Source organism: Tachypleus tridentatus, chromosome 11 (genome assembly GCF_004210375.1).
Source record: "Tachypleus tridentatus isolate NWPU-2018 chromosome 11, ASM421037v1, whole genome shotgun sequence".
In the NCBI taxonomy this organism is placed as follows: Eukaryota; Metazoa; Arthropoda; class Merostomata; order Xiphosura; family Limulidae; genus Tachypleus; species Tachypleus tridentatus.
This window is the reverse complement of record NC_134835.1, coordinates 43,617,684-43,642,544: the sequence shown is the minus strand read 5'-3', so window position 1 is coordinate 43,642,544 and position 24,861 is coordinate 43,617,684. Positions and strand designations below refer to the sequence as shown.

At 35.0% G+C, this 24,861-nt stretch overlaps 1 protein-coding gene across 8 annotated transcripts in view; it reads right to left on the bottom strand.

The window, feature by feature from the left end:
* The window catches only part of LOC143232052 (hepatocyte growth factor receptor-like), a 125,886-nt gene that overhangs the window by 5,637 nt on the left and 95,388 nt on the right, over positions 1 to 24,861 (bottom strand). For all 8 annotated transcript variants that reach the window (XM_076467072.1, XM_076467074.1, XM_076467067.1 and 5 more), the window contains 13 exons: positions 23,073 to 23,208; positions 22,724 to 22,860; positions 21,963 to 22,187; positions 20,930 to 21,041; positions 18,077 to 18,346; positions 15,745 to 15,900; positions 14,717 to 14,972; positions 12,841 to 13,008; positions 11,479 to 11,565; positions 9,670 to 9,854; positions 6,470 to 6,579; positions 4,435 to 4,597; positions 1,079 to 1,215 (listed from right to left, as the gene is read on the bottom strand). In XM_076467072.1, the coding sequence (XP_076323187.1) occupies positions 1,079 to 1,215; positions 4,435 to 4,597; positions 6,470 to 6,579; positions 9,670 to 9,854; positions 11,479 to 11,565; positions 12,841 to 13,008; positions 14,717 to 14,972; positions 15,745 to 15,900; positions 18,077 to 18,346; positions 20,930 to 21,041; positions 21,963 to 22,187; positions 22,724 to 22,860; positions 23,073 to 23,208 (2,142 nt within the window). The remainder of the gene's footprint in view (positions 1 to 1,078; positions 1,216 to 4,434; positions 4,598 to 6,469; positions 6,580 to 9,669; positions 9,855 to 11,478; positions 11,566 to 12,840; positions 13,009 to 14,716; positions 14,973 to 15,744; positions 15,901 to 18,076; positions 18,347 to 20,929; positions 21,042 to 21,962; positions 22,188 to 22,723; positions 22,861 to 23,072; positions 23,209 to 24,861) is intronic.

Genomic DNA, 24,861 nt, shown 5'->3' with positions numbered 1-24,861 from the left:
CTTTGAACGTGTTCTGTCCTGATGTCATCATAGTTATCCTTTGAACGTGTTCTGTCCTGATGTCATCATAGTTATCCTTTGAACGTGTTCTGTCCTGATGTCATCATAGTTATCCTTTGAACGTGTTCTGTCCTGATGTCATCATAGTTATCCTTTGAACGTGTTCTGTCCTGATGTCATCATAGTTATCCTTTGAACGTGTTCTGTCCTGATGTCATCATAGTTATCCTTTGAACGTGTTCTGTCCTGATGTCATCATAGTTATCCTTTGAACGTGTTCTGTCCTGGTGTCATCATAGTTATCCTTTGAACGTGTTCTGTCCTGGCTCTGTAACACCAATTTTTGTGGAGTTTTCTATTTGTCCCATTTTATATAATTTCTAAATGTTTTTGTTTTTTTTGATAATTTGATATTTATTATACTGAGTTAGTTCGATGCAATATTTGAATCGTAACTGAGGTGGACAACACGAAAACAAACTCAGGGTTAATAAATCAATATTCTAAATTGGAATTCTTCCAAAATCCATAAAAGAATTAAACCTTAATAACCAATAGCTTTCTTTCCTATTCCTGTAGCAACTGCTGATAAACAAATAAGCAAAAATAAATTTGAGTGTTACAACTCATACCCTGTTTTATCATATGCATCTGTGTGAAATTTCATAAAAGTCTCTGTTTACTACTCCTAGTTCTTCAGAATACAACAATAGCCACGCATCGTTTGACTTCGCTCAACACTATTGTAAACTAGGAAAGACTAAAGTGCATGTATTGTAAACACACATCATATTTATTTGTACTTAAAATTATAGTAATTAAGATCTTCGCTAAGAATTAAACTGATAACTGTCTTATTTTGAAATATCGTTTTCTTTCCTTTGTACTTCGTGTATCAGTGTAACAAAATTTAGTTATACACGTTCTTAATAACATTTCTTAGGAAACTGTAAAAAAAAAAAAAATGAATGAATAGTCACGATCTCCCACTGTTTCTGATAAACACGGAATTAAAATTTATGTTCAAAGGTGTCATTTATTTATTTCGTACATACATATATTTGTTAGGTGTACTTACAGGAGGTCTGGACAATAAGAAGGCTGAGGCATCCTTCTGTCTTGTTTAAGGTAGTTCAAGATATCCCAATTGTCAACATCCGGGTATGGAGTGACCCCACGAGTCAAGAGCTCCCATAAAACCACACCAAATGACCACTAAAATGATAATTGTCACGTGTTTAATTAAATCCATCGTCTTAGGTAAAGATTACTCTATATCTTTTGTTTTATCTTGTCTTAGTCAACTCTTACCCAGAAACACGTGATAGATTAAGCTGTTTCACGTGCTCCTGTCACTTGATGTGGAAAACAATAAAATAAGAATTATTATATTTCGAGAAAACCAGTCATACAATTATTAAAAATATTTCAACAATAGTGAAACAATGAAACCAGTTATCAGTTTGAATAAATAACGTTAATTCGGTTTTAATTCACATTTAACTATTTCCTATGATAACCAAATGAACTGAATGAGGTTTCTTTCTTGTAAAGCATTGTTAGATACAAATTAATAAAATTAATTTAACGAAATGATTACTGACAGACTATTTGTGATACAAATTAAAAAAATATATAAAGAAAAATAGGCATTAAAAATGCCTGACACAAACGAATAGCTTATTTTTAACGTATTTTCTTTCTGAACATTTAAAACTAATGAAGAACAAAGAAATATTTTCGGGTTGGCTTACTTTGTTTTGAATTACGCGCAAAGCTACTAGATCCATATCTGCTCTAGTCGTCCCTATTTGAGAAGTGTGAGACTAGTGGTAAAGCAACAATTCTTCAGCATCATATACCGCTCTCTTCTTACCAACGAATATTAAGTTTAGACATATATATTATATTAGACGTCTCCATGACTAAAATGGCAAGTATATTCAGTGACGGTGATTCGAACCCGCGGTTCGTATATTGCAAGTTGAGCACCCACACCACGAGGCCATGTCAGACCCTTATAACAGGTACTAAAATAATATTTAAAGTCACATATACTAGGGCATGGATGTTTCATTTAGAATTAAACCATTTTCCTACGTAAAAGTTGTTGTTTTATGTCAAGTATTCCCAATAAAACACTTCATGTTTAAGAACTTTTTAATCCCTCAAGTAACACATCAATTATTATATTATTTTTAAATATTAAATATATTAAATATATAAAAAATATATTATTTTTTAAAAAATCTGCCGTCATTGAAATGAAAAGCTTTCTCTTGTGGTTCAGCAGTAATTCACAGGATTAATAACATTAAAAATCGGATTTCGATAAATGCAGTGCGAACAGCAGAGATTGTTCATTGTATAGTATTGTGCTTAAAGACAAACAAATTTTAGCTGTATGTCATCAAAGCGAAATCAGTTTACATATATATTTGATTGCTCTCTAGAATGTGTTACGTTTTCTAACTCAACTAGCTTGACACGACTAATGGCTAGGTGGTTGAGGCACTCGATTCGTAATCTGAGGGTTGCGGGTTCCTCGTCGCACCAAACATACTCGCCCTTTCAGTCGTGGGGGGGTTATAATGTTACGGCCACTCCCACTATTTATTGGTAAAAGAGTAGCCCAAGAGTTGGCAGTGGGTGAGGATGACTAGCTGCTTTCCCTCTAGTCCCACACAGCTAAATGAGGGAGGGACGGCTAGTGCAGATAACCCTCATGTAAAATAACTCCTTTGGTTGAACGAAAATTTGAAGTAATGGCATATGTGGTTTATAAAAATGTGTTTAGTAAAATAATAGTTTTTTGTTGTTGCTGTTGAGACTGACCGTAACGGGTGCTAGAGTTTTGTATTTTATGTTTGTGAAAAAGGAAAATGAACTTTTAACATGGATGAACTGTTTTTCGTGTTGTTGTTTTTTTCATATTTGTCTCCGAACAAAGACTGTTTGCTTCGTTTACTAAATTTCTGAAAAAGAAAAATAATTTAATCGAATTAATTATTATTTTGTGATACGAATATTGTAAAGATTAATGGCTCTTTAACCACAAATTAAGTAACGAAGAACAAACATAAATGTACACACGTATGAAATTCATTATTCCGCGTCCTCCGGTGGAAGAGCGGTAAATATTTGGATTTAAAACGCTAGAAACAGGGATTCGATTTCCTCGGTGAATACAGTAAATAGTCCGATGAGATTTTGCCTTAAGAAAATACACGTACACTCACACATTATTTCAAGTAGTTTTAGTTTGGTTTGAATTTCGCGCAAAACTACACGAGGGCTATTTGAGCCAGTCATCCATAATTTTGCAATGTAAGACTAGAGGGAAGGCATCATCACCCACCGCCAATTTGTGGGCTACTCTTTTACCAAGGAATAGTGGGATTGACTGTCACTTATGTTCCTATCTCACGGCTGAAAGGGCGAGCATGTTTGGTGAGACGGGGATTCGAACACGCGAACTAGTTTTGACGTACCACATGCATAATTTTCAAGGGAATGTTGTTTGTATACAACGATATCTAGCGAGTATTGTGAAATATAGGCACTCATCTACAGTTTTATGAATAAGCTTATAAGAATTTAAGTTAGGCCACCATCCATTTACTACTTAGAAACTTATTTACCTTGCAGCTTAAGGACACGTCACTAAGTGATTAGTTTGTCTGATTTTACAATTCTACATTAACGGCTGATTTTGCTTAACCGTCCCACATTTTAACGTGACAGCTACTCAACATCATCCACATGACCATTTATGGGTTTCTTTTTTGTAATAAAACACTGGGATTGGACCATCACTATTATAATCCATGGTTCCAAAGTTTATAGCGCATTTTTTAGGCAACAGGTCGCGAACCATGGATATCCGAATTTTAAGTTCAGACGCGCTAGCCACTAAGACTAAATGTTTAGTTAAAACGTGAATAAATCATTCAATGTAGACTCTAAAAAAAATTTGGTTGTTGAGTTTTTAGGCAGTATTATCTCAAATGATTTCGACTGGTTTACACCATTTGTAATACCTGTTGGTTGTATTTCGAAGAGTTTTCTAACTAGAGTATCTTCAATTCGTGAATAGATTTTTGAAAAAATTCCAAATAATGGCTCATCGTTATTTGTCAAATATCTATAACTATAAACTTAGAATTTAGAGCAAACTACAATGATGACAAATTCGCCGTTAAATATTTTCTAAAACAGTTTCAGGATCCAGTAAGTGGGAGGTAGATTATATTAGTGATTTTCACTTTAAACATTTTAAAATGATGAATCTGAAAGTTTACGGGCGTATTAGTAATTATTAACAAACCATAGTACTCGAACCGCAATGAAACTAACTGAAAGGCTTCGTGTGAAAAATGATTTTTAAATAGCACTAACTTTTCTTTGTTATTGGGAGTTAAAAGAGAGACGTACCACGTCAGTCTTAGTGTTGTATGTCCCTTTCTCTAAGCTCTCTGGAGCCATCCACTTTACAGGGAGTTTGGTTTTCTTGTTGTCACTGCTATAGTAGTCACGTTCGTAAATATCACGTGACAAGCCGAAGTCAGCTACCTTGACAGTGTGGTCCTCGTCCAGCCTGAAAAGTCAACCACAATCTATGAAATAATAAAGACAAATGTGCAATTGAATATGAAATAAGATTTACTTAAGTAGAATGATACCTATTTTACTATCTCAACTGTGTCAAACTAAAGCCCATATATAGAATGATTACTATGTTTCTATCTTAGCTGTGTCAAACTAAATACTATATATAGAAAGATAACTATCTTTCTATCTTAGCTGTGTCAAACTAAACACTATATAGAATGATACCTATGTTCCTATCTTAACTGTGTCAAACTAAAGACTATACTAAATGATAAATATGTTTCTATCTCAACTGTGTCAAACTGAGTTCTAGATAGATAAACTGATTGCTTGTTTAGAAGCAAGCACAATGCTACACAATGGACTATCTGTGCTCTGCCCAACACGAGTATCGAAACCCAGTTTCTAGTGGAGTGAGTCTGCAGACATACCACAAAGCCAATAGGGGGACATTCTATATAGATTGAAACCCATGTTTCTATCTCAACTATGTCAAGCTAAGTTCTATATAGAATAAAATCCATGTTTCTATCTCAACTGTGTCAAGCTGAGTTCTCACTCAATGGTGATGCTGGGTTTTTCCTTTATTTTCAATAAAAATGACTTATGTCAAACTTTTCCACTGCAGGTGTATGGTGTAAAAAACTAGGGAAAAATGCAAAAATATAGCAGTTATTACTTAATGAAGATGTAAAAAAGGTCTGCATATTGAAATGATGAGATGTGAAGTAGTAAACAGAGGTTTCAACAAGAAATTGCACAGATGATGAAGAACGACAGCACAATAAAGATACAGAGGTTATAAATATTGTTCAGTGGTGAACAAGAAGTTATTTAAGACCTGTTCCAGAGCATCTGTTTTATTATCACTTGACGTTAGAAATTATCAGAGAAGGAATAAAACTTTAATAAATGGATACTGTTATTTTCAACTTGAATAAATAGGGAAGCTATATCAGATTTCTTTAGGGTTCAAGTATAGACGTTCCTAATTAAATTTTTTGCTTGTTTGTTGCAAACAAAGATACACAGTTTAAAGCTGATAAACTAGAGGGAAGACAGCTGGTCAACAACACTCTCTGCAAGTTCTTGCACTGTTTTAATTGCATAGTGGAATTTAACCATCACTGTTATAATGTGTTTTAGCACCACGGACGCGAACTATAAAATAAAATATTCACATCATGCTAACCATTAGATCATGCTTGGGACCTGTATTTTAAAACTGTTAACCAGAAGAGTGCAAATAAGTCAGCCCCACTATCACCCCTAGATAAAGGAATTATCTGCTCTAGTTATAAAGTCTCCGATAGCTGAAAATGTGGCCACTGTTTAACTACACATACTACAGCTTGAGCCTTTTGATCTGCAGCCCAGCTCATTAACGATAACGTCTACATTTGTGTAAGTTCTTTACTACCAAGTGTTTATCTTTAGCAAGTAAAATAAAACTAACAACAAGTAAGTAAGACAAAAAAGCAACAACTGACGAGTAAGACAAAAACAACAAGTAAGTAAGACAAAAACAACAAGTAAGTAAGACAAAAACAACACCAAGAACTAACAACAAGTAAATAAGACAAAAAATATCAAAAACTACTGTTTCACTTCAATAACTCCCCTGCTGTGACAGCAGCAGATCTCCAGACTTACAACACTAAAATCAGGGGTTTGATTCCCCTTGGTGGACACAGCAGATAGCCACATCGGTTTTGTTATAAGAAAAACACACACAGTTCACTAAAGCTTATTTTAATGTCTTTTGCAATTTTTACAAAATATGTAATTCAGAATGGATAACATGTTTCTGGAACACTTACATGCAGTTTCTTGATAAACATATTTCTGAAACACTTACATGCAGTTTCTTGCTGCCAAGTCTCTGTGGACAAACTTCAATTCCGATAAATATTTCATACCTTCTGCAATCTGAATCCCGTACTGCAACAGATCTTTGACTGTTGGCGACTAGAACACAAAACATTTAAACATATGAGAAAATTAAAACACTTATTATAATACTGATTGATTAGTTATGCTTTTAGCAAGCAATACACTTGGTGGCCACTTTTTTAGATACAGTCACCTAGTACAAAGTAAGACCCACTTTGCCTACTGAACAGCCTGAATTCTTCATGACATGGATTAAACGTAGTATTGGAAACATTCCTTAGGGAAGTTGGTCCTTGCTTACTCCATGCAGTTCCTGCAGATTTGTTTGTGACACATTCAATCTGCAAACCTCCTGTTCCACCTCATCCTAAAGGTGCTTTACTGGATTAAGTCTTGGGAGTGTGCATGACATTGGAGTACACTAAATCATTGTCATGTTTGTGAAACCAGCTTGACATGCTTCGTGCTTTGTGATATGATGCATTATTCTATTATCCTGCTGGAAGTAGCCATTGGAAAACAAGTACACTGTAAGCATAAAGAGATGCACATGGTCAGTAACAACGCTCATTTCACATTAAGGGACATGTGTGCCAAGAAAATATTCCCCACACCATTATACCACCACCAGGTACCGTTGACAGGCAGGATGAAGCCATGGATTTACGTCAACTTCTGATCCTACCATTTGCATACTGCAGTAGAAATCGAGATTCGTCAGACAAGTTTTGGTGATTCCCTGCCCACTGTACCCTCATATTTCTGTTCTTGGCTGACAGGAGTGAAACCCGGAGTGGTCTTCTGCTGCTTTAGCCCATTCGCTTCGAGGTTCAATGTATTGTGCGTTCAGAGATGCCCTTCTGCACACCACTGTTGTAAATAATGGTTGTTTGAGTATTTTTGCCTTCCTGTCAGCTTCAACGAGTCTGGTCATTCTCCTCTGACCTCTCTCATTAAAAAGGTGTTTTCACCCACAGAACTGCCGTTCATTACATGTTTGTTTGTTTGTTTTTCGCACCATTCTCTGTAAACTCTATAGACTGCAGTGCGTGAAAATCTCAGAAGGTCAGCAGTTTCTTAGATGCTGTGACAACCACGTCTGGTACCATCAATCAATCCACGGTCAAAGTCGCTTAGGTCACGTATCTTCCTCGTTCTAATATTTGATCAACAACAACTGAACCTCCTAACAATGTCTACATGCTTTACATATCGAGTTGCGGCTACATGATTCCCTATTGGCTATTTGCGTTAAAGAACAGGTGCACCTAACAAAGTGGCCACTGAGTGTATAAACAGGTACAATCCGCATCTCATTTTCACCCCTTTGTAACAATAAAAACATGCAACCACTTTCTGTCAAATTATTAAGAGAAAACAATTTAGTTTGTATACAGATTTAACAAAGTACTTATCGTGTTTACCTACATGTTCAAACAGGCGAAACAAAGTAAAAGAGAAGTTTATACTATATTCAAACGGGCAGGCGCATATCACTCTTGGAAGTAAAAGGAAATGAATGAGGAATCTTTATTTGGGAATCATGAACTTTGGTAATTCAGGCTGTTTTTACACCTTTTAAACATATTTCTACAAATACGGACACAAATTACGACGTGTGATTGCTCGTCACACACAAACACACACATTTTTCTTGTCTTTCGAGCTTCCTATTACGGTTTTACTTTAGCGCCAAACCCTATGTAACATTCGTCACTTCTATAATATAAATATATTATAAAATGCAGTAGTTTAGAAACAAAGGAGACGTTTGCTTGATTAACATTTAATTCAGAACACATCTTATGTATCTACAAACTTTCCTTAGTTCGTGGCATGAATTTGCTACACGCACATCCCAACATGCTAAAGTGTTTCGTTGTTACATTTGTATCACAGTTCTATAAACAGTGGAGAAAGATGGACAATTTACTATATGTTGTGTTTTGCGCATGCTCTTTAATACGTGATCTCAGGCAACATATTGTAGAGCTCACGTAACCAAGTTTTCACCTTGGACGTGTAAATTTATATATGGCATAAAAGCGATGTGTTTTAGAAATCCTGTCTTTAAAATTTAAATAAAACATCGGTTTAAAGACAATTCTGAAGTTAAATCATGGGTGACTTCTATCATTCAGGATATATTTATTTTTCTTTAATTCTAATGAATGATTACCAGTAAATGGAAGAATGCAATAAATTACTTATTTCTTATCAACCTCTTTACTAATAGTGACCAGGAAAATAATATACCATTCAAAGACAAACATTTGTCAACGTAAGTTCCATTATAGGATCTTTTTCACTAATGTTGTCTTAGGAAAAACAACCACAAATCTATCACGAGGTGGCCTATACTGTGTATGTGTAAACTTCTCGAAATTCTCATGCATAACAAAATCTAGTAGTAGTTTATTTTGTACTGTGTTAAAACAAAGCTGCAGACAGATTACTTTCGCTAACCCTAATTTTGAATTTTTAAGCTAGATCGAAAGCAACTAGTCAACAGCATCTATCGCCAATTCTCGGGATTCTGTAATAGCATCCACGGAACCAGAACCATGGACCCCTCGGATTCACAGTCCAGGCACGAGCAGACCATTGAAAAAATCGAAATAGTGTCTTTTATTTGATAACCTGACACATTGAAGACAACATTAAAAGAAATTTACTCAACGAATTTCAGAAATTAAAAATCCCTAGTCAGCATTTAACTCATTCAGTGACTTCCAACTAAACATGAAGACTTAACATCTTATTGTTACGAAATAAGAGACTGATTGGATAGGAAAACGCCTCCTTCCCTCAGTGTTTCAGGTTGTCTGCTGCAGTTGTACGCGCTAAGTTACACACGAACCATGTACTGACTGTTCTTAATTCTGAAATGAGATATTAAAAGAGAGGCAGCTTGTTTGCAGCACCAACAGTCAAATCCTAAGATACTTTATTTGAATATGTGGATTTTATCATCACTCTTATAAAAAGGCGCCTTTGGCCCTCAGTTACAAAACTCGAATTTGCGGCAACTGGATAAAACATCCATGGACTCGCAGATTTACAGCAGGCCAAGCTCGGTTCCCCAAACAGTGTTTGAATAGATAGCAACACCTTGATTAAGAACAAATATAAAACCGTAAAGATAACAACATTATAACTGCTCACGTTGTTTTCGTTCCTTATGTATGACAACAAGTCTCCAAACTTCATGTATGGAATGATGACCATTGGCGATCCATCGCAGTCAAAACACACACCAATCAGGGTAAGCACGTTCATGTGATGAAAGTCCTTCATCATTAAACCTTCCTGCAAGAAAGCTTCAGCATCCTGCTCTATTCTTCGAACATCTGACATAAAGATGAGCCAAAAAAGGGCATTACTTTAAGCACATATATAACATACATATACGTGTCTTTATCTCTGATGTAAAATGAGCGAATAAAGGGCATTACGTTAGATATATATATATATAATGTATGTATATTGAATTTTGACGTAAAGATGGGTGATAAAGGGACATTACTTTAAACTCATGTTTAACATACATGGATGTGTTTTGATCTCTGACGTAAAGATGATTCAGTAAAGGGCATCACATTAAGCACATATATATATAATAGAAATGTGTGCATCTTAATCTGTACAGGACTAAGTACTGCTTCTGTACTTTTGTTGAGGTGGGAAACTTATAAATTGGTTTGGTTTGGTTTGTTTTGAATTTCGCGCAAAGCTACTCGAAGGCTATTTAGCAGTGTAAGACTAGAGGGAAGGCAGCTAGTCATCACCACCCACCGCCAACTCTTGGGGTACTCTTTTACCAACGAATAATGGAATTGACTGTAACATTAAAACGCCCCACGGCTGAGAGGATTAAAACCTGTGACATGCAGATTACGAGTTGAATGTCTTAACCACCTTGCCATGCCGGGCGTGGAAACTTATAAAAGGATTAATAATATAATAGTTTTTGGACTACTGAATACTTTGGACTAATTTAGTGAGTAACCAACATCGGTGCTTGCCAGCATTATTTAACAGACTTCATGTCAGTTTACTGTCACTAACATAGATTTAGTTTTACTTGGTCAAATACAAATAATTTTAAAAAGTTTTTGGTATGTTAGAAATATGTTTGCGTCGTAGGTTCAAGAGAAACCAATTAAACAATTTACTTAATTCTATAAATCCACAAACAAAAGAAGTGAGTAAAATCAATCTTAAAAAAATTTAATAATTCAAAACTGAGACCCAGCGAGTTTACAATAGATCTGATATATTATTTCACATCTGAGGTAGCCTTTCACTAATACTGCATTATTTACTTTATCGGTTTTTGTAAGGAAGTTAAAAAAACAAAACAATAACAACAAAAACGAAATTTAGAAAATTAAAATATCTGAACAGTTAAGAAGGATATTAGTTGGCCTGGCATGGCCTAGCGCGTTAAGGCGTGCGCTTCATAATCTGAGGGTCGCGGATTCGCGCCCGAGTCGCGCCAAAACATGCTCGTCCTCCCAGCCGTGGGAGCGTTATAATGTGACGGTCAATCCCACTTTTCGTTGGTAAAAGAGTAGCCCCTAATATCTTTGTTTGTTTTGTTTTGGAATTTCGCACACAGCTACTCGAGAGCTATCTGTGCTAGCCGTCTCTAATTTAGCAGTGTAAGACTAGAGGGAAGGCAGCTAGTCATCACCACCCACCGCCAACTCTTGGGCTACTCTATTACCAACGAATAGTGGGATTAACCGTCTCATTATAACGTCTCCACGGCTGAAAGGGCGAGCATTTTCGGATTACGAGTTGAACGCCTTGACACACTTGGCCATGCAGGGCCCACGATATTAGTTCTAGTAACGCTTAAGGTAAGCTTATTATGTTGTTGACTTAAACTCTTACTCATATTTAGCTATAGCTCGATACGTTTATTTATAGACAATAATGTGTACAGCTTACAGAAATATAGAAACTTACTGTTATGTAGAGTTTTAACGGCTACTTCAACAGAAACTTCCTTTCCCGGAATTTGTAGCTCACCCTTATACACTCGTCCGAAATGACCTGCGTCGAAAAAATAGGGACAAGTGAGAAAAGGTTAATACATTTCGACCTTGTTACGAAATAACTTGTGTGAGTGTTTTCTTATAGCAAAACCATATCGGGTTATCTACTGTGCCCGCTGAGGAAAATCAAACCTCCAATTTTAGGGGCATGACCTATATGGAGAAAACCAAATGATCAAGTACTGAACGAAACATTTTAACCATGATGCTTGATTTATATAAAGCTATAAAATTATATTTTTATTTAAGATATCTGAAAATTAGGAATCGTGTTTTGTTTCTACCGTTGGTTAAGATTTTGTAATAAAAATGAAATAAAATATATTTGTATCGTTAAACGCGTCTATGATAAACTAAAAAACAAGAAAGAAAGAAAATAACTTTTGCTGGGTTAAGATAATTATCACGAATCTCAGCGAGTATTGTTTCATAATTTTTTTAAAGAGAATATATTGAACAAATCTAGCATTCGCCTCTCAAAAGTTGTTACCATTATTAATACCAGGTGAGTCGGACGACTTTACTATGCCAGAAAAATTAAACTACAAGGGAAAAAAAGATACAATAAATATTACTTTATATGTAAACTTCACTTCATGAGAGTATTACTTTTGCTTTTTTTAAAATTAAACAAATTAATGTCTGTCTAACCTAAAAACCTTCTCTTTATTCAAGACTCAAGAGAAAAATGTAGAAAATACACAATTCATTTAAATAAGTTAAACTAGATGGCGCAGCAAAATAATAGTAATATGTTTGCTTCAGACACGTTTTGTGCTATTGCTTTTTTTACATCTACACTGCTACTGATAAGAGAAATAAACAAATGTTTCTCTTGAGAATTATTCAGCAGTTTAAAAATACTCGAATGATATTGAATCAACACGAAGACTTTCCAGTTTTGTTTATTCTTAATCTCTATATTGCCTGTTTTATTAAACGTAGTGCCCACCATTAAATATTAAATAAGGTGGATTATCTTAGTCCCCGCTAATACAGCGGTATATCTACGGATTTACACCGCTAAAATAAGGGGTTCGATTCCCCTTGGTGGGCTCAGCACATAGCCTGATGTTGGATTATTTTAAAGTTGCATGCAAATAAAATATATATTTTAATACAAAAGAATCCAGAAATATTTTACCCATGAAAATCGAATTTTAAGACTTGAAATTAAGTAATTAGAAAGAAAAAATCCGCGTACAGTTCAAATTTATCTTATTTAACCCAATAAAAGATTTTTTACTGAATACTCTTGTGCGATTGAACTTACCCTGGCCAATGACTTCACCAAGTGTCAAATAACCTCTGGCAACTAAGATGTTCTCTGCATTTAAAAGTTGTAAAGTTTCCTCATCTATCTCATATGTGTCAGGCGTGACGCAAGTAGTAGCAACCAAGGGCTGGTTGTCTGTCTGACGTCTTCGAACATCGAGGTAGTCTGTTGAAGCATTATGTAATGACATAACATGAAATTTGAAATAACAGTGACCTTCGCACGTCGAAATAAAACACATACTATAATTAAAATATCAAACAACCAGTGAGAAATTAAAAATGACATTTGAAATATCGTACACTTCCATAGCTTTCTCAAACTTGAGTTAATTTTACAAAAAAATATCGAAGTTTTAAATATTTAGGTTGTGATTTTTTTTTGCCAATATTCCTTTGTTAGTTTCAGATATTCCGCAAAGCTTCATTATTAACTACCCTTAAACCTGAACTGAGAGAACTGGGTAAAGAGTAGCTTTGGTTTGAATTTCGCGCAAAGCTACACAAGGGCTATCTGCACTAGCCGTCCCTAATTTAGCAGTGTAAGACTAGAGGGAAGGCAGCTTGTAATCACCACCCACTACCAACTCCTGGGCTACTCTTTTGCCAACGAATAGTGGGATTGGCCGTCACTTTATAACGCCCCCACGGCTGAAAGGGCGATTATGTTTGGTGTGATGGAGATTCGAACCCGTAACCCTCAGATTACGAGTCGAGTGCCTTAACCACCTGGCCATGCCAGGCCTAGGGCGAAGGAAGATAATATACAACACCTGCCATCAACTCTTGTGCTACTCTGATCAACTGGAGAGATTTCTATTATATCTCACTCGTGGCACTCTAAATGCGAAGCATATTTTTACAGAAATGATATTTGAACCATAGGACCACGCCTTATCTATGTTTATTACTAGCTGTGCTTTTATTTTCCCTTCAAAAACCTTCAAGTAGCTCAGCGGCAAATTTACATACTTTTAACGCTAAAAACTGGACTTCAACCAGTGGTGAGCACATCACAGATAGCATTGTATAGCTTTGTGCATAAACTAGCTACGTACAAACAAATCAAAAGCTTTCTGGTGACTCAGCAAAACAGTCAGTAACTTATAACACTAAACATCGGAGTTAGATCTCTGCAGTGGTTACAGTTCAGATAGCTCATTGTGCAACTTAACGCTTAAAAGTTACAAACCTCTAGAAAATCAAATAGAAATTCTGTCACAAATAAAGATAAAAATAATTAATCGTGCGTTACAGCACAACTTCCTAAGTTAATTTATAGTAATTTGAGTAATATTAAACACGAAGTAATTCTGGTATCTTTCTCAATGTTTAGCCTAAGTCGTAATAATTGTTCATAGAAACATTTAACAGGAATTCATTGATGTTTTAGTTATAGAATTATCAGGTCTACTACGTTGTTCAATCTAAAAGTATGTAACGTTACAAACAAGTAACTAAATATCGTGTATTTAAAAAAATGATAGCAAATAACAATACTGTATTGTGTTAGTTTTAGTGTTGAACCATAAGTTATGGTATTAGTGTAACGCCCTTCTGTCGTAAGTTATGTTGTTGGTGTTACATCGTTCTGTCACAAGTTGTATTGTTAGTGTAACACCCTTCTGTCAGAAGTTCTGGTGCTAGTATTACACCCTTCTTTCAGAAATTATAGTGTTGGTGTTACACCCTTCTGTCAGAAATTATAGTGTTAGTGTTACACCCTTATGTCAAACATTTGGATGTTATGTTGTAACCCTTCAGGGCTGAAATCTAGGATTAACTAAACAAAAAAACGCGAATATAAAAATTTGATATTTCGCAACTGCTTCTAAATTAAACGACGTTTTATTTTACAGTTTCGCAAATCTCACCATTTTCCTCGTGTCTTCGACGCGTTGTTCCGTTACACATATCAGATGGCGTATCAGAAGTGTAGGACACCATATAGGTCGGTATGCGGGTTTTCCTAGCGTTTCTTCGTTGTAATAAGATCAAACAGACGATAAACAGAACAATAACTACAACTATAGGAACGATAATGGATATCATCTTTACAGTGTGGTTATTTTCCACGTTCTCTACAAACTTAATGTAGCCCAAGTCAAATTCCAAACTGCCTGTTCGTACCTTAAAAAATAAACAAACGTGTTTTTAAATTATATTCGTATCATACAAATGTTCCTAGAGAATATTTCTATTTAATTTATTACATGTTATAAATAATTCGAATATTCTTATGTCGTGCGTATAGATTTTGTTTTCTGACATTATGACACTATTTGAAAGTAATGAAATATTAACAGAACAATGTTATTATTCTCTTAATAATATTCTCACAATAATATATTTAAAAAAATATATAGAAACATTAAATATGTGAAGCACTTTAATCTGTCAGTTATAGTAACAATTTTCTATTCGTTCTCCATCAAATGTGTTTTGGAAAACCAAGGGTATTTGAATAGGTATGACAATCAAATATTTATTTCCAATCTATGAACTAATATAGTTAAAATCAAGATTTTAATCAAACGATTTCAGTAAAAATATTCATTCTTCCTTCTTACACCCAGATTTATTTCTGTCAAAATAAGTTACATTTTATTGTTTACTAGTTCTACAGGGTGTAATTAGAAATGCTCTAAGACTGCAAATGCTTTGTTTAGATTTCAAACAGTATATGAAACTGACATAAATGCGTTCTTGAGAATATGACACTAGGCCAAGCCTAATTAACCTCAATTTTTACATTTAATTAATATAGGAATCAGAAATAAATATATTTTAAGATATGACAGAAGAACTAACCTAATTATCATCTACTGTCACATTTTAAATTATATTCGAATCTGACATAAAAGTATTTCGAGACAATGACATTAGAACCAGCTGGACTAACCTTAACTTTTCTAAGTGGTTCATTCGGTAAAATATTGTGAGTTGACAGTCGACACAGTAAACTATTTCTTCTTATCACAGTAACGTTACACCTCTTGCTGCCTTGAATTATTACAGTCACATCTTTTGGGGTGTGAGCAAAGTTCAGGTTCTCACCCTGAAAGTAATCACACAATCAGTTATTTTCACTGCTATTCAGGAGTAACGAAAATATTGTTTGTGTTTTTAAATTTCGCGCAAAGCTATCTTGGCTAGCCGTCCCTAACTTAGTTGTGTAAGACTAGAGGGAAGGCGGCTAGTCATCACCATCTACCGCCAACTCTTGGGCTACTCTTTTACCAACGAATAGTGGGATTGACCGACGCATTATAACGCCTCCACGGCTGAAAGGGCGAGCATATTTGCTCCGACTGAGATTCGAACCCGCAACCCTCAGACTGCGGGTCGATCGCCTCAATCACCTGGCCATGCTGGGCCGTAACGCAAAAATTAATTATACATACACATTTATATATAAAATAGTAAATACTGAATATTTTAATAAAGACCTGTGATTAGGTGAACATATTCTAACTCTCATAATATTCTTTTTGTGTACTGTAAACGTTCAACACTGGCTCTCTATAACAATCATCGTTTTAGCAATAGCTCATGATTTATACCATTTTTATACGACTACCTGGTGTTAATGTTTCTCTGTGAAACGTTAACGTATTTCATAATAAATAATTGAAACAATTAATATATAAACAAAATATAAACTACAAAAATCAAATGAACCATAAATGTAACAAACTCACATAAAAAAAGTATGGGGACACCAGCTTGGCTGAACGAGAATAAACCATTTTATCGGACCTGAGTGCACTGGCTTAAGCTACATGTGCAGTAAAAATAATCAGTAAAAAAGACGAGAAATACAAAGATTATGAAATGCTTTTTTTACATCAGTTGGTAAAATACGAGCATGGCACAAGAAGTGGTGAACTTCAAAGGTAAAACAGATAAATAATAACGTTAGAATTACAAGTTTCAGTAATATTTTTTCTCTTTATATTCCGGTCAGTTTCTTTTAGGAGATTTTCTTGTGTATATCCCAAACCGTTTCTTTCTAACCAAAAGGGTACTATTTATACACATAACGCTTGATTAGAATTTGAATAAAATGCTGGACTAAAGGCAATACCAACAAAAAAGACACTCTGGTAGGCGCCAGGCATGTCCAGGTGATTAAGGCACTCGACTCGTAATCCGAGGATCGCAGGTTCAAATCCCTGTCACATCAAGTATGCTCGCCCTTTCAGCCGTAAGGCATTATAATATTACGGTCAGTCCCACTATTCGTTGGCAAAAGAGTAGCCCACGAGTTGATGGTGAGTGGTGATACATTCCCTCTAGTTTTACACTGCTCAATTAGGGACGGCTAGCGCAGATAGCTCTCGTGTATTTGCGCGAAATTCCAAAATAAACAAACGTTCTGATCCAAGATATGCGGAAAAATAATGTAAAATTCGTTTCAACACTTTTTATATGACTGTTTTCAACAAAAATGAGCTAAGCCATAAACCAATATTAAGTCAGTAAAACTGTAAGTAGAATTTTAGAAATACATGTGCTGAATTTTTCGAAACTAAAAATAATTATATACATCTAGTTCATTATAAAAATTGTTTTGTTGCTCATTTTTATAATGATTTTATGAAAATAGTCGCTCATCTTTTTGACATCTATAAGGTTTGCATATAGTGAACTTTTTTGTCCAATATTCAATTAGAATGAAATAAGAAGCTGAGTTAAGAGAAAAATGTTTATCGTCTATTGAGGATTTTAACACGTTGAGACTTTTGAAAACTGCTTTACAAACTACACTCTTCAAAGTTAAAACTGGTGACGGAAAAATTATTGTGCATATCAAAACTGCTTCCTCAATACTTGATGACGAGAAATCCGCACAAAATAAAAATGTATCTCAAAATGGCTGGTATGGGTATTAACACTTTTATTTATAAGGAGAGAATAACAAAAAGCAAACCTTTGTCAACCTGAAGATGACCTAGGAAGGTCGAAACGTTATTCTCTGTTTGTCAATAAAAATGTTATTACTCATACCAGCCTCCTCTATAATTAACATTTTCCTGATCTTTATATTTCCGGTTTCTGATGCATTTGTAAGTCCATTTAAATTTGCTGTCTAATTTTTTTAAAAGAAAAATCTAAGATTTTAATTGCTGAGCGAAAAAAAGGTTCTAAGATTTAGATGTAGGTTCACAAAAAGGTCCACAGTTTCGATTTGCCGTATTTATTAAAATTGATAAAATAAGTTAATATCTTACCTCAAGCAACAATAGAGTGTTATCTATCGGGATCTGCTTCACGTGTTTCGCACCTTCCAACTTATAGTACACAGGGTCAGGGTAATACAAGAGTTCGGACAGATGCAGATTATGGTGTGGAAGATGACGCAAATATTCAACACCATCCATTTCAAACGCCACGTGAGCTCGAATAGGTGCATGGGCAGATGGAGCTGTTCTATTAATATCCGATAATGGTGGTGTTTGACAAACCATTTCTGAACCATCTGCTTTTGTCAGGGTGCAGTTCTAATAAAAGTAAAAATAAATTTTTACAACACAATAGATATATACATATATATAAAGAAACAATAATTTCAGGAAAACAAAAGAACCAACTAAATTAAAACGGCAACAAAAGAAATATGTCTATATAAATGTAACACAGTCTTTTATCACAAGACTTCGTTGAATGGCGAAATGAATTAAACGTAAAATCTGAAATACATATCAGGATTTCGTCAGTGCTTTCTAGTATTATATATTTACATTTGACATCTCATTTCCCTAACGTAATTTTCTGCCATAAAGTGAAAAGAAATTGATACTTAGCGATCATGCAAGAGAATGTTAGAAAAGAATCTGACACACAGTTGCAATGATGAATAAACAACAAGGCGAATATTAAATATAAGTGCTGGTTGCTGCATTAACGGGATACAAAAATAACTAAAATATTCCATCTATGCTTATTAGAGGCCATGAAAGTAACATACAAAACATACACAGGTGTCTGGCTTAAATACTATAGTACACCACTTAGTTACGTCAACTTTTACAAACACCATGCTTATTTTTTATTTAAAAACGTTTTCAGATGCTCAGTGTACAAAGCCCCTTTGTCTTTCTTCTCATTTGTAGAGATGAACTCAGCCACAATCTTACACGTGAGGAGACTACTGCTCTCAGTCCACAGAACTTGCAACTACACTCATAACAAAAAACCTGCAAAGATGGCGCTGTAGTCGCTACTGAAGAGTGTTAATTAATTAGATTTACTTACAAGGAGTATCGAAGCCCTGCAATAAAATTATCAAAACGAATTAATAGAACTGTTGATAGATCTTGACCAACCATGGTTTCCTGATTAGTTAAGGGGTTATAAGGAAAGCTACCTCATATGTCCTTAATATGGCTCCACAAAATTTCGAATAATGATCATTCGGTTACGGCCAAAAACTCCTTTCCTTTATCACTGTCTATTGCCCCCCAGTGGCTCAGCGGTATGTCTGCGGAATTACAACGCTAAAAACCAGATTTCGATACCCGTGGTGAGCAGAGCACAGATAGCCCATTGTGTAGCTTCATGCTTAATTCAAAACAACAATCACTGTCTATTACGAAAAAAATTATTACAACCAACGAAAAGAGTGTCCTTACGACTACACCATATGACCACCAAAACTTTTGTCACTATCTACTTTGACAAAAAATGCGTTGTTATGACTAAACCTTAAAATTATAACTAACGATGCTTTTATCGCTGTCAAATTGGAGGGAATAGCGTTTCGTTAAGGACCAAATCATACTATTATAACAAACAACACCTCCACTTTCACCGTCCACAAGAAAAATAATTTATAGTTACGACTAAATCATATGGTTATGACCTTCTTTATCCCACTGTCCACTATGAGGAGTGTCCCATCATAAGGTTTTCGTCATCATGACTATAGAATTTGGACAATATTTCATTCTTTAAACAACATGCCAAACTATGTCATTTGTTTCACGTATGTTAACATAGTGCTATCACGACAATAGAGTTATGATAAAAATATTATTTTTTGTCATAATTTATTAACGAATCATGACCCATCAAGGTTATTACGTATATATGCCATCATGACTACACAATTTGTTTGTTTGTTGTTCACAAACAAGTTACAAAAAAGTCTATCTGTACTGTACTCTCCACGGATACTGAAACCCGATTTTTAGTGTTATAAATCCTCAAATGTCCATAAGCCACGGGAAGTGGAATAGGGAAGCTATCATTTTTCAAGTGAATCAGTGCAACCTAGCCTATAAACCTCAGAACCCCTTGACCTCTCATTCTTAGGTCTTCCCATTATTCTTTTCGAAAATATTTTCTGAGGTTACATTCTTTGAAAAAAAACAACAAAAAAACAAAGAGGCAGCTTACAAAAATTGAAGTCACTTTTTCAAAGAGCTGTGGGATGAATTCAGTTTCTCAGTATAAGACTAGAGAGAAGGCAACTAATTATCACCACCCACCGCCAGCTTTTGGGCTACTCTTTTACCAACGAATAGTGGGATTGACTGCCACATTATAACGCTCCCAAGGCTGGAAAGGCGATTATGTCTGGTGAGATAGAGATGCGAATCTGCAACCCAAGCTGAAATAAACTACAAAAGTATATTGTAATATAGTCACAATGATTGAAAATACTGTTGACTTTTAGCGCTTCACGATGAGGTACCTGCACTTTGTCCACCACGGAAATCAAACCCTGTATTTTAGTTTGATAATCTTACTACTTTCCAGCTGGAGGACACATCTGAAATGGCTCAAGTTTCATTAGTTTACATGACCTCACCTTCTGATACACATAACTGTATTTACCACAAAAGAGTCATGGGTTCGAATCCCCATCACACCAAACATGCTCGCCCTTTCAGCCGTGGGGGCGTTATAATGTATGGTCAATCCCACTATACGTTGGTAAAAGAGTAGCCCAAAATTTGGCGGTGGGTGGTGATAACTAGCTGCCTTCCTTCGAGTCTTACACTGCTAAATTAGGGACGGCTAGCGCAGAGAGCCCTCGCGTAGCTATGCGCGAAATTCAAAAACAAACAAAACAAACTTACCACAGATTTCCTCATCTGCTCACCGCTGACTGATGATGTCACTACAACAGTCATTTTCGGCTTCGCCACACTGTGTAAGTTTGTTCCGACAATACTCACGTTAGTCCCGCCGCTTCCAAAGAAACAAAAACATTAAAAAAATAAATTCATTCATTTCTAAACACAAGAAAAATAAAAACGAATTCATTCAGATAACGAATCTAGAGAATGTTTTTTTTTCATCATTGTATTCAAGGCCTCAAAAATCCTGTGTAATTATTGTAAAAATATTTTAATGGTTCTTTTTCCAGTTAGCAATAACCTATATAATACATAACTCAATGCGATATTTCAAAAAATAATATAATCTCAGTGAAAATCATTCGAAAATAATTTTTTTTTAAATCTAAAGACCTTTGTATGAGCTAAACAACAAAACTATACATGATACAGAAACAAATAAAAATCCAGAATTTTTTATTTTATTTTGCAACTGTCATTTCAAGTACCACTTATTTTTCAGTTTCTTCCAGACTGACTAACCTAGAACATTTACTCACTCAAGGAAAACAAAACTGAGAGATTATATGAAGTGCGATCATACTTGGAATTTCTCTTTTTCATCAGGTGTATGGTTTATTCAGTCGATATCAGCCAGTTTAGGATTTAAAATAAAACGACTTTTACTCTCCAAGACAATTAAAAACAAGGTTATATTTCGATCTACACTTCACCTTTTCAGGGTTAGTTTACGAATGGTGAAACATACGTTGAAATCAAGAAATTTACATTTAATTACTTGAAAAGTAAAGGGTCTTTCTTCCTTTTTTTTTAACCTTATTGTCAAAAGTTATAATTCTAACCGGTATGCACTGCAGAGGGTCGAACCATAGGTTTTAGAATTGCACATCTGTCCCAGTAGAGAACTTCAATATAAACTGTATGTTTCTTACAAGCTAAAGTACCAGTTGTATGCTAGTCCTAACGACAATTCACTGTAAGCAGCTATTGATTCTTAGTCTCAACGTTGAAATTGTTCAAGAGCTCAAAGTACCTTTTAATTGTTACATGTGGATGCAGGCTAGTTATTTTCGGGTCTTCTATGTACCTAAACCGAGAATGGAGATATCTACTCTGGAGAGCTGACGTATTCTTCACGGTAACAATAGCATTATCTATCTTCAACATTACAACCTGCTCTTGGTAGGCTCCATCTTCCGTGGTGTAAGGGCTGTTTTTAAGTTTGCCCGTTGTACACTTTGCTTTATTGCCCACATTCCTGAAAAGCAACAAAGGAACATATTCACTGTGAGCTTATTAAACACAGAATATACACCAATAGGAAACCTCATTTCTGGGCCTGTCTTCTTGCATTTGTTAACACATTACAAACGTTAGATTATGGGAACTCAAAACCTTAAGTATCGGAAAATACTTGTGTCAAACACATTTTAGGGATAAAAAACTATAAATATCAAAATATCGTATGATAGGTGTACTTTACTTCTGCTAAACCTTGAACATGGTGTAAATGGTTCTTAAGCTCTGTTTGTTAGACTTCAGTATTAGAGAGTCTACATGGGTGGACAAAATGTACAATACCAACAACATATGTCTGCTACTGCTCTATAAAAGAAACTTCAAAGGTTGGTGTAATGTTGAAAAATTGTCTTGAACTACAAACTATAGGAAAATTATCATAACATTTCGACCACGCTCTTTTTCCAGGTAATTTCTTAAAGCGTCACAATACATTTATCTTTTCAACAACTAGTATAAAGGATACTAGTATCTGAATGTATGTATGAAACCTACCACACTTCCAAACATTGGACGTCGCCAATCAGTATCTCTTGTTTGTATCCAATATTCAAATTTTTCCCAATAACAGTCAAATTCGTTCCGCCTGAATAAGGTCCGTGAGAAGGAATAATTCCACTCAGCTCCGGAATCTAGGAAGAAATAAGATTTTTAAAACAACAGAACATTTATTACTACTTTAACTCTTCACAAACACATAACGTCTTCTATGTTAGCATCACTGAGGTTTCAAAACATTTTATTAAGTTTGTAAGACAAACACACACTAATATTTCAGAGAAATTAAACAGTATTATTTTTTTAGAAGTACTTGGATATAAAAAAGGATTAAACCACGGCCTACCCTGTAGCTAAAGCTCTCCGTACTTGTAATGTTTCCGATCATGTCAAATTGCACGAGTGTCCACGTGGCATCTTTCACATACATTTTGATTTCACTGTCTATTGGGTCAGGAACAGCCCCAGTTTTACACTGTACCCTGGTGATTAAAAAAGAAAACAAAATACACCTTACTTTAACACCGATGTATCCAGTATTACAGTGCGTCAGAATTTAAATAAGTAATATGTAATATATGGAAAGAACATTTTAAACCAGTCAAATCCTCTTTCAATAGCGTCCATATTTGAAATAACTTTTATCATGTTTGAAGAACAAAACTAATATGAAAAGTGCTGTACCATTTAGTTTAAAACAGTTGATGAGATAGTAGGTCAACAAACCCAGAGACTGGTTCAAATGGAATTAGTAATTCTGAGCAAATAAATAGCTATTATATTTGTCTTAGTGGCGTCCAAGGTTATAAAGTGTTTTTTTTAAGTTTCGCGCAAAGCTACTCGAGGGTTATCTGCGCTAGCCATCCCTAATTTAGTAGACTAGAGAAGGCAACTAGTTATTACCACCCAGCGCCAACTCTTGGGCTACTCTTTTACCAACGAATAGTGGGATTGACCGTCACATTATAACGCCCTTACGGCTGAAAGGGGGAGCATGTTTGGTGCGACTGGGATTCGAACCCGCGACCCTCAGATTACGAGTCGAACGCCTTAACCCACCTGGCGATGCCGGGCCTAGGTTATAAAGACATGTTTGTGTATTTTTAATCTTACTCAGTTGTCATTTCCAGATTATGTAAATACACGCATGGTAGCTACCGTTTCTCTGTGAATGTCGGGGTTGATAGAGGACAGTGGTCAAACGATGTACAGTAACTGTCCTCATCAGGCTTATAAGATGCTCAAAAACTCTGCTCAGTAGCTACAAATCTAAATGGAACTCCAAAGAGAAACTTTAATAGAATAAAACTATTAAATGTTGTAGAATTGAAGAACACAATGTTTCAAAAGTAAGAGTTTTCAATGTATTCTACTAAAATGTAAAACTCAAATATCAGAAAGTTTAAAACGGTAACATACTCTAAAATCACACCCAAACACAATCGAGACTAAAAACCTCTTTCATCTTCAGACCTAAAATAGTCACTCTGATGTTGCTAGACTTATATCCTGGTACGGTTAGCAAGATAACGACGGTATACTTCAAAATGAACAGGAATTTATTTAATAAAAAACACATACAAAGAAAATTTAATTATATCAGTACCATTCGACTTTATACCTGTTAAGTTCCAAACGGCATTTTTGTGCTTTTGTTCTACTTAAGTACCATTTATAACTTGAAGAACTTAAACATTCGCCGGCTTATGGAAAGTTGTACTAAAGGAGTGGAATAGCACTGATACGGCCGCTGTTCAAAAAGGTTCTATTTCTAGACAAACATCGCAGGAGGACCTTAGAATATCTACCAAGTCAGTTTTCAGTACTCACTCTCTTTTTTATTAATCAGTGAACTTATGATAATAATTAATAAATTATTTTCTTCTATAAGTGTATATTTACAAGAAAACAAACGCAAGAATATAAACTTTGAAAAATGAGAAAAAATATTGAACATCGATCCTACAGTATCAAGCATATTTCCACTCCATAGTAAATCTTTCGAAATAATCTGTCAAAGCAGCCTTTTAGTGATGACGAGAAACCCACTTGTTAATTTGAAGATGACCTAAGGAGGTCAAAACGTTGTTCTCTGTTTTATTAGTAAAAGTAGCCTCGGCCCCCCTCCCTTTCCA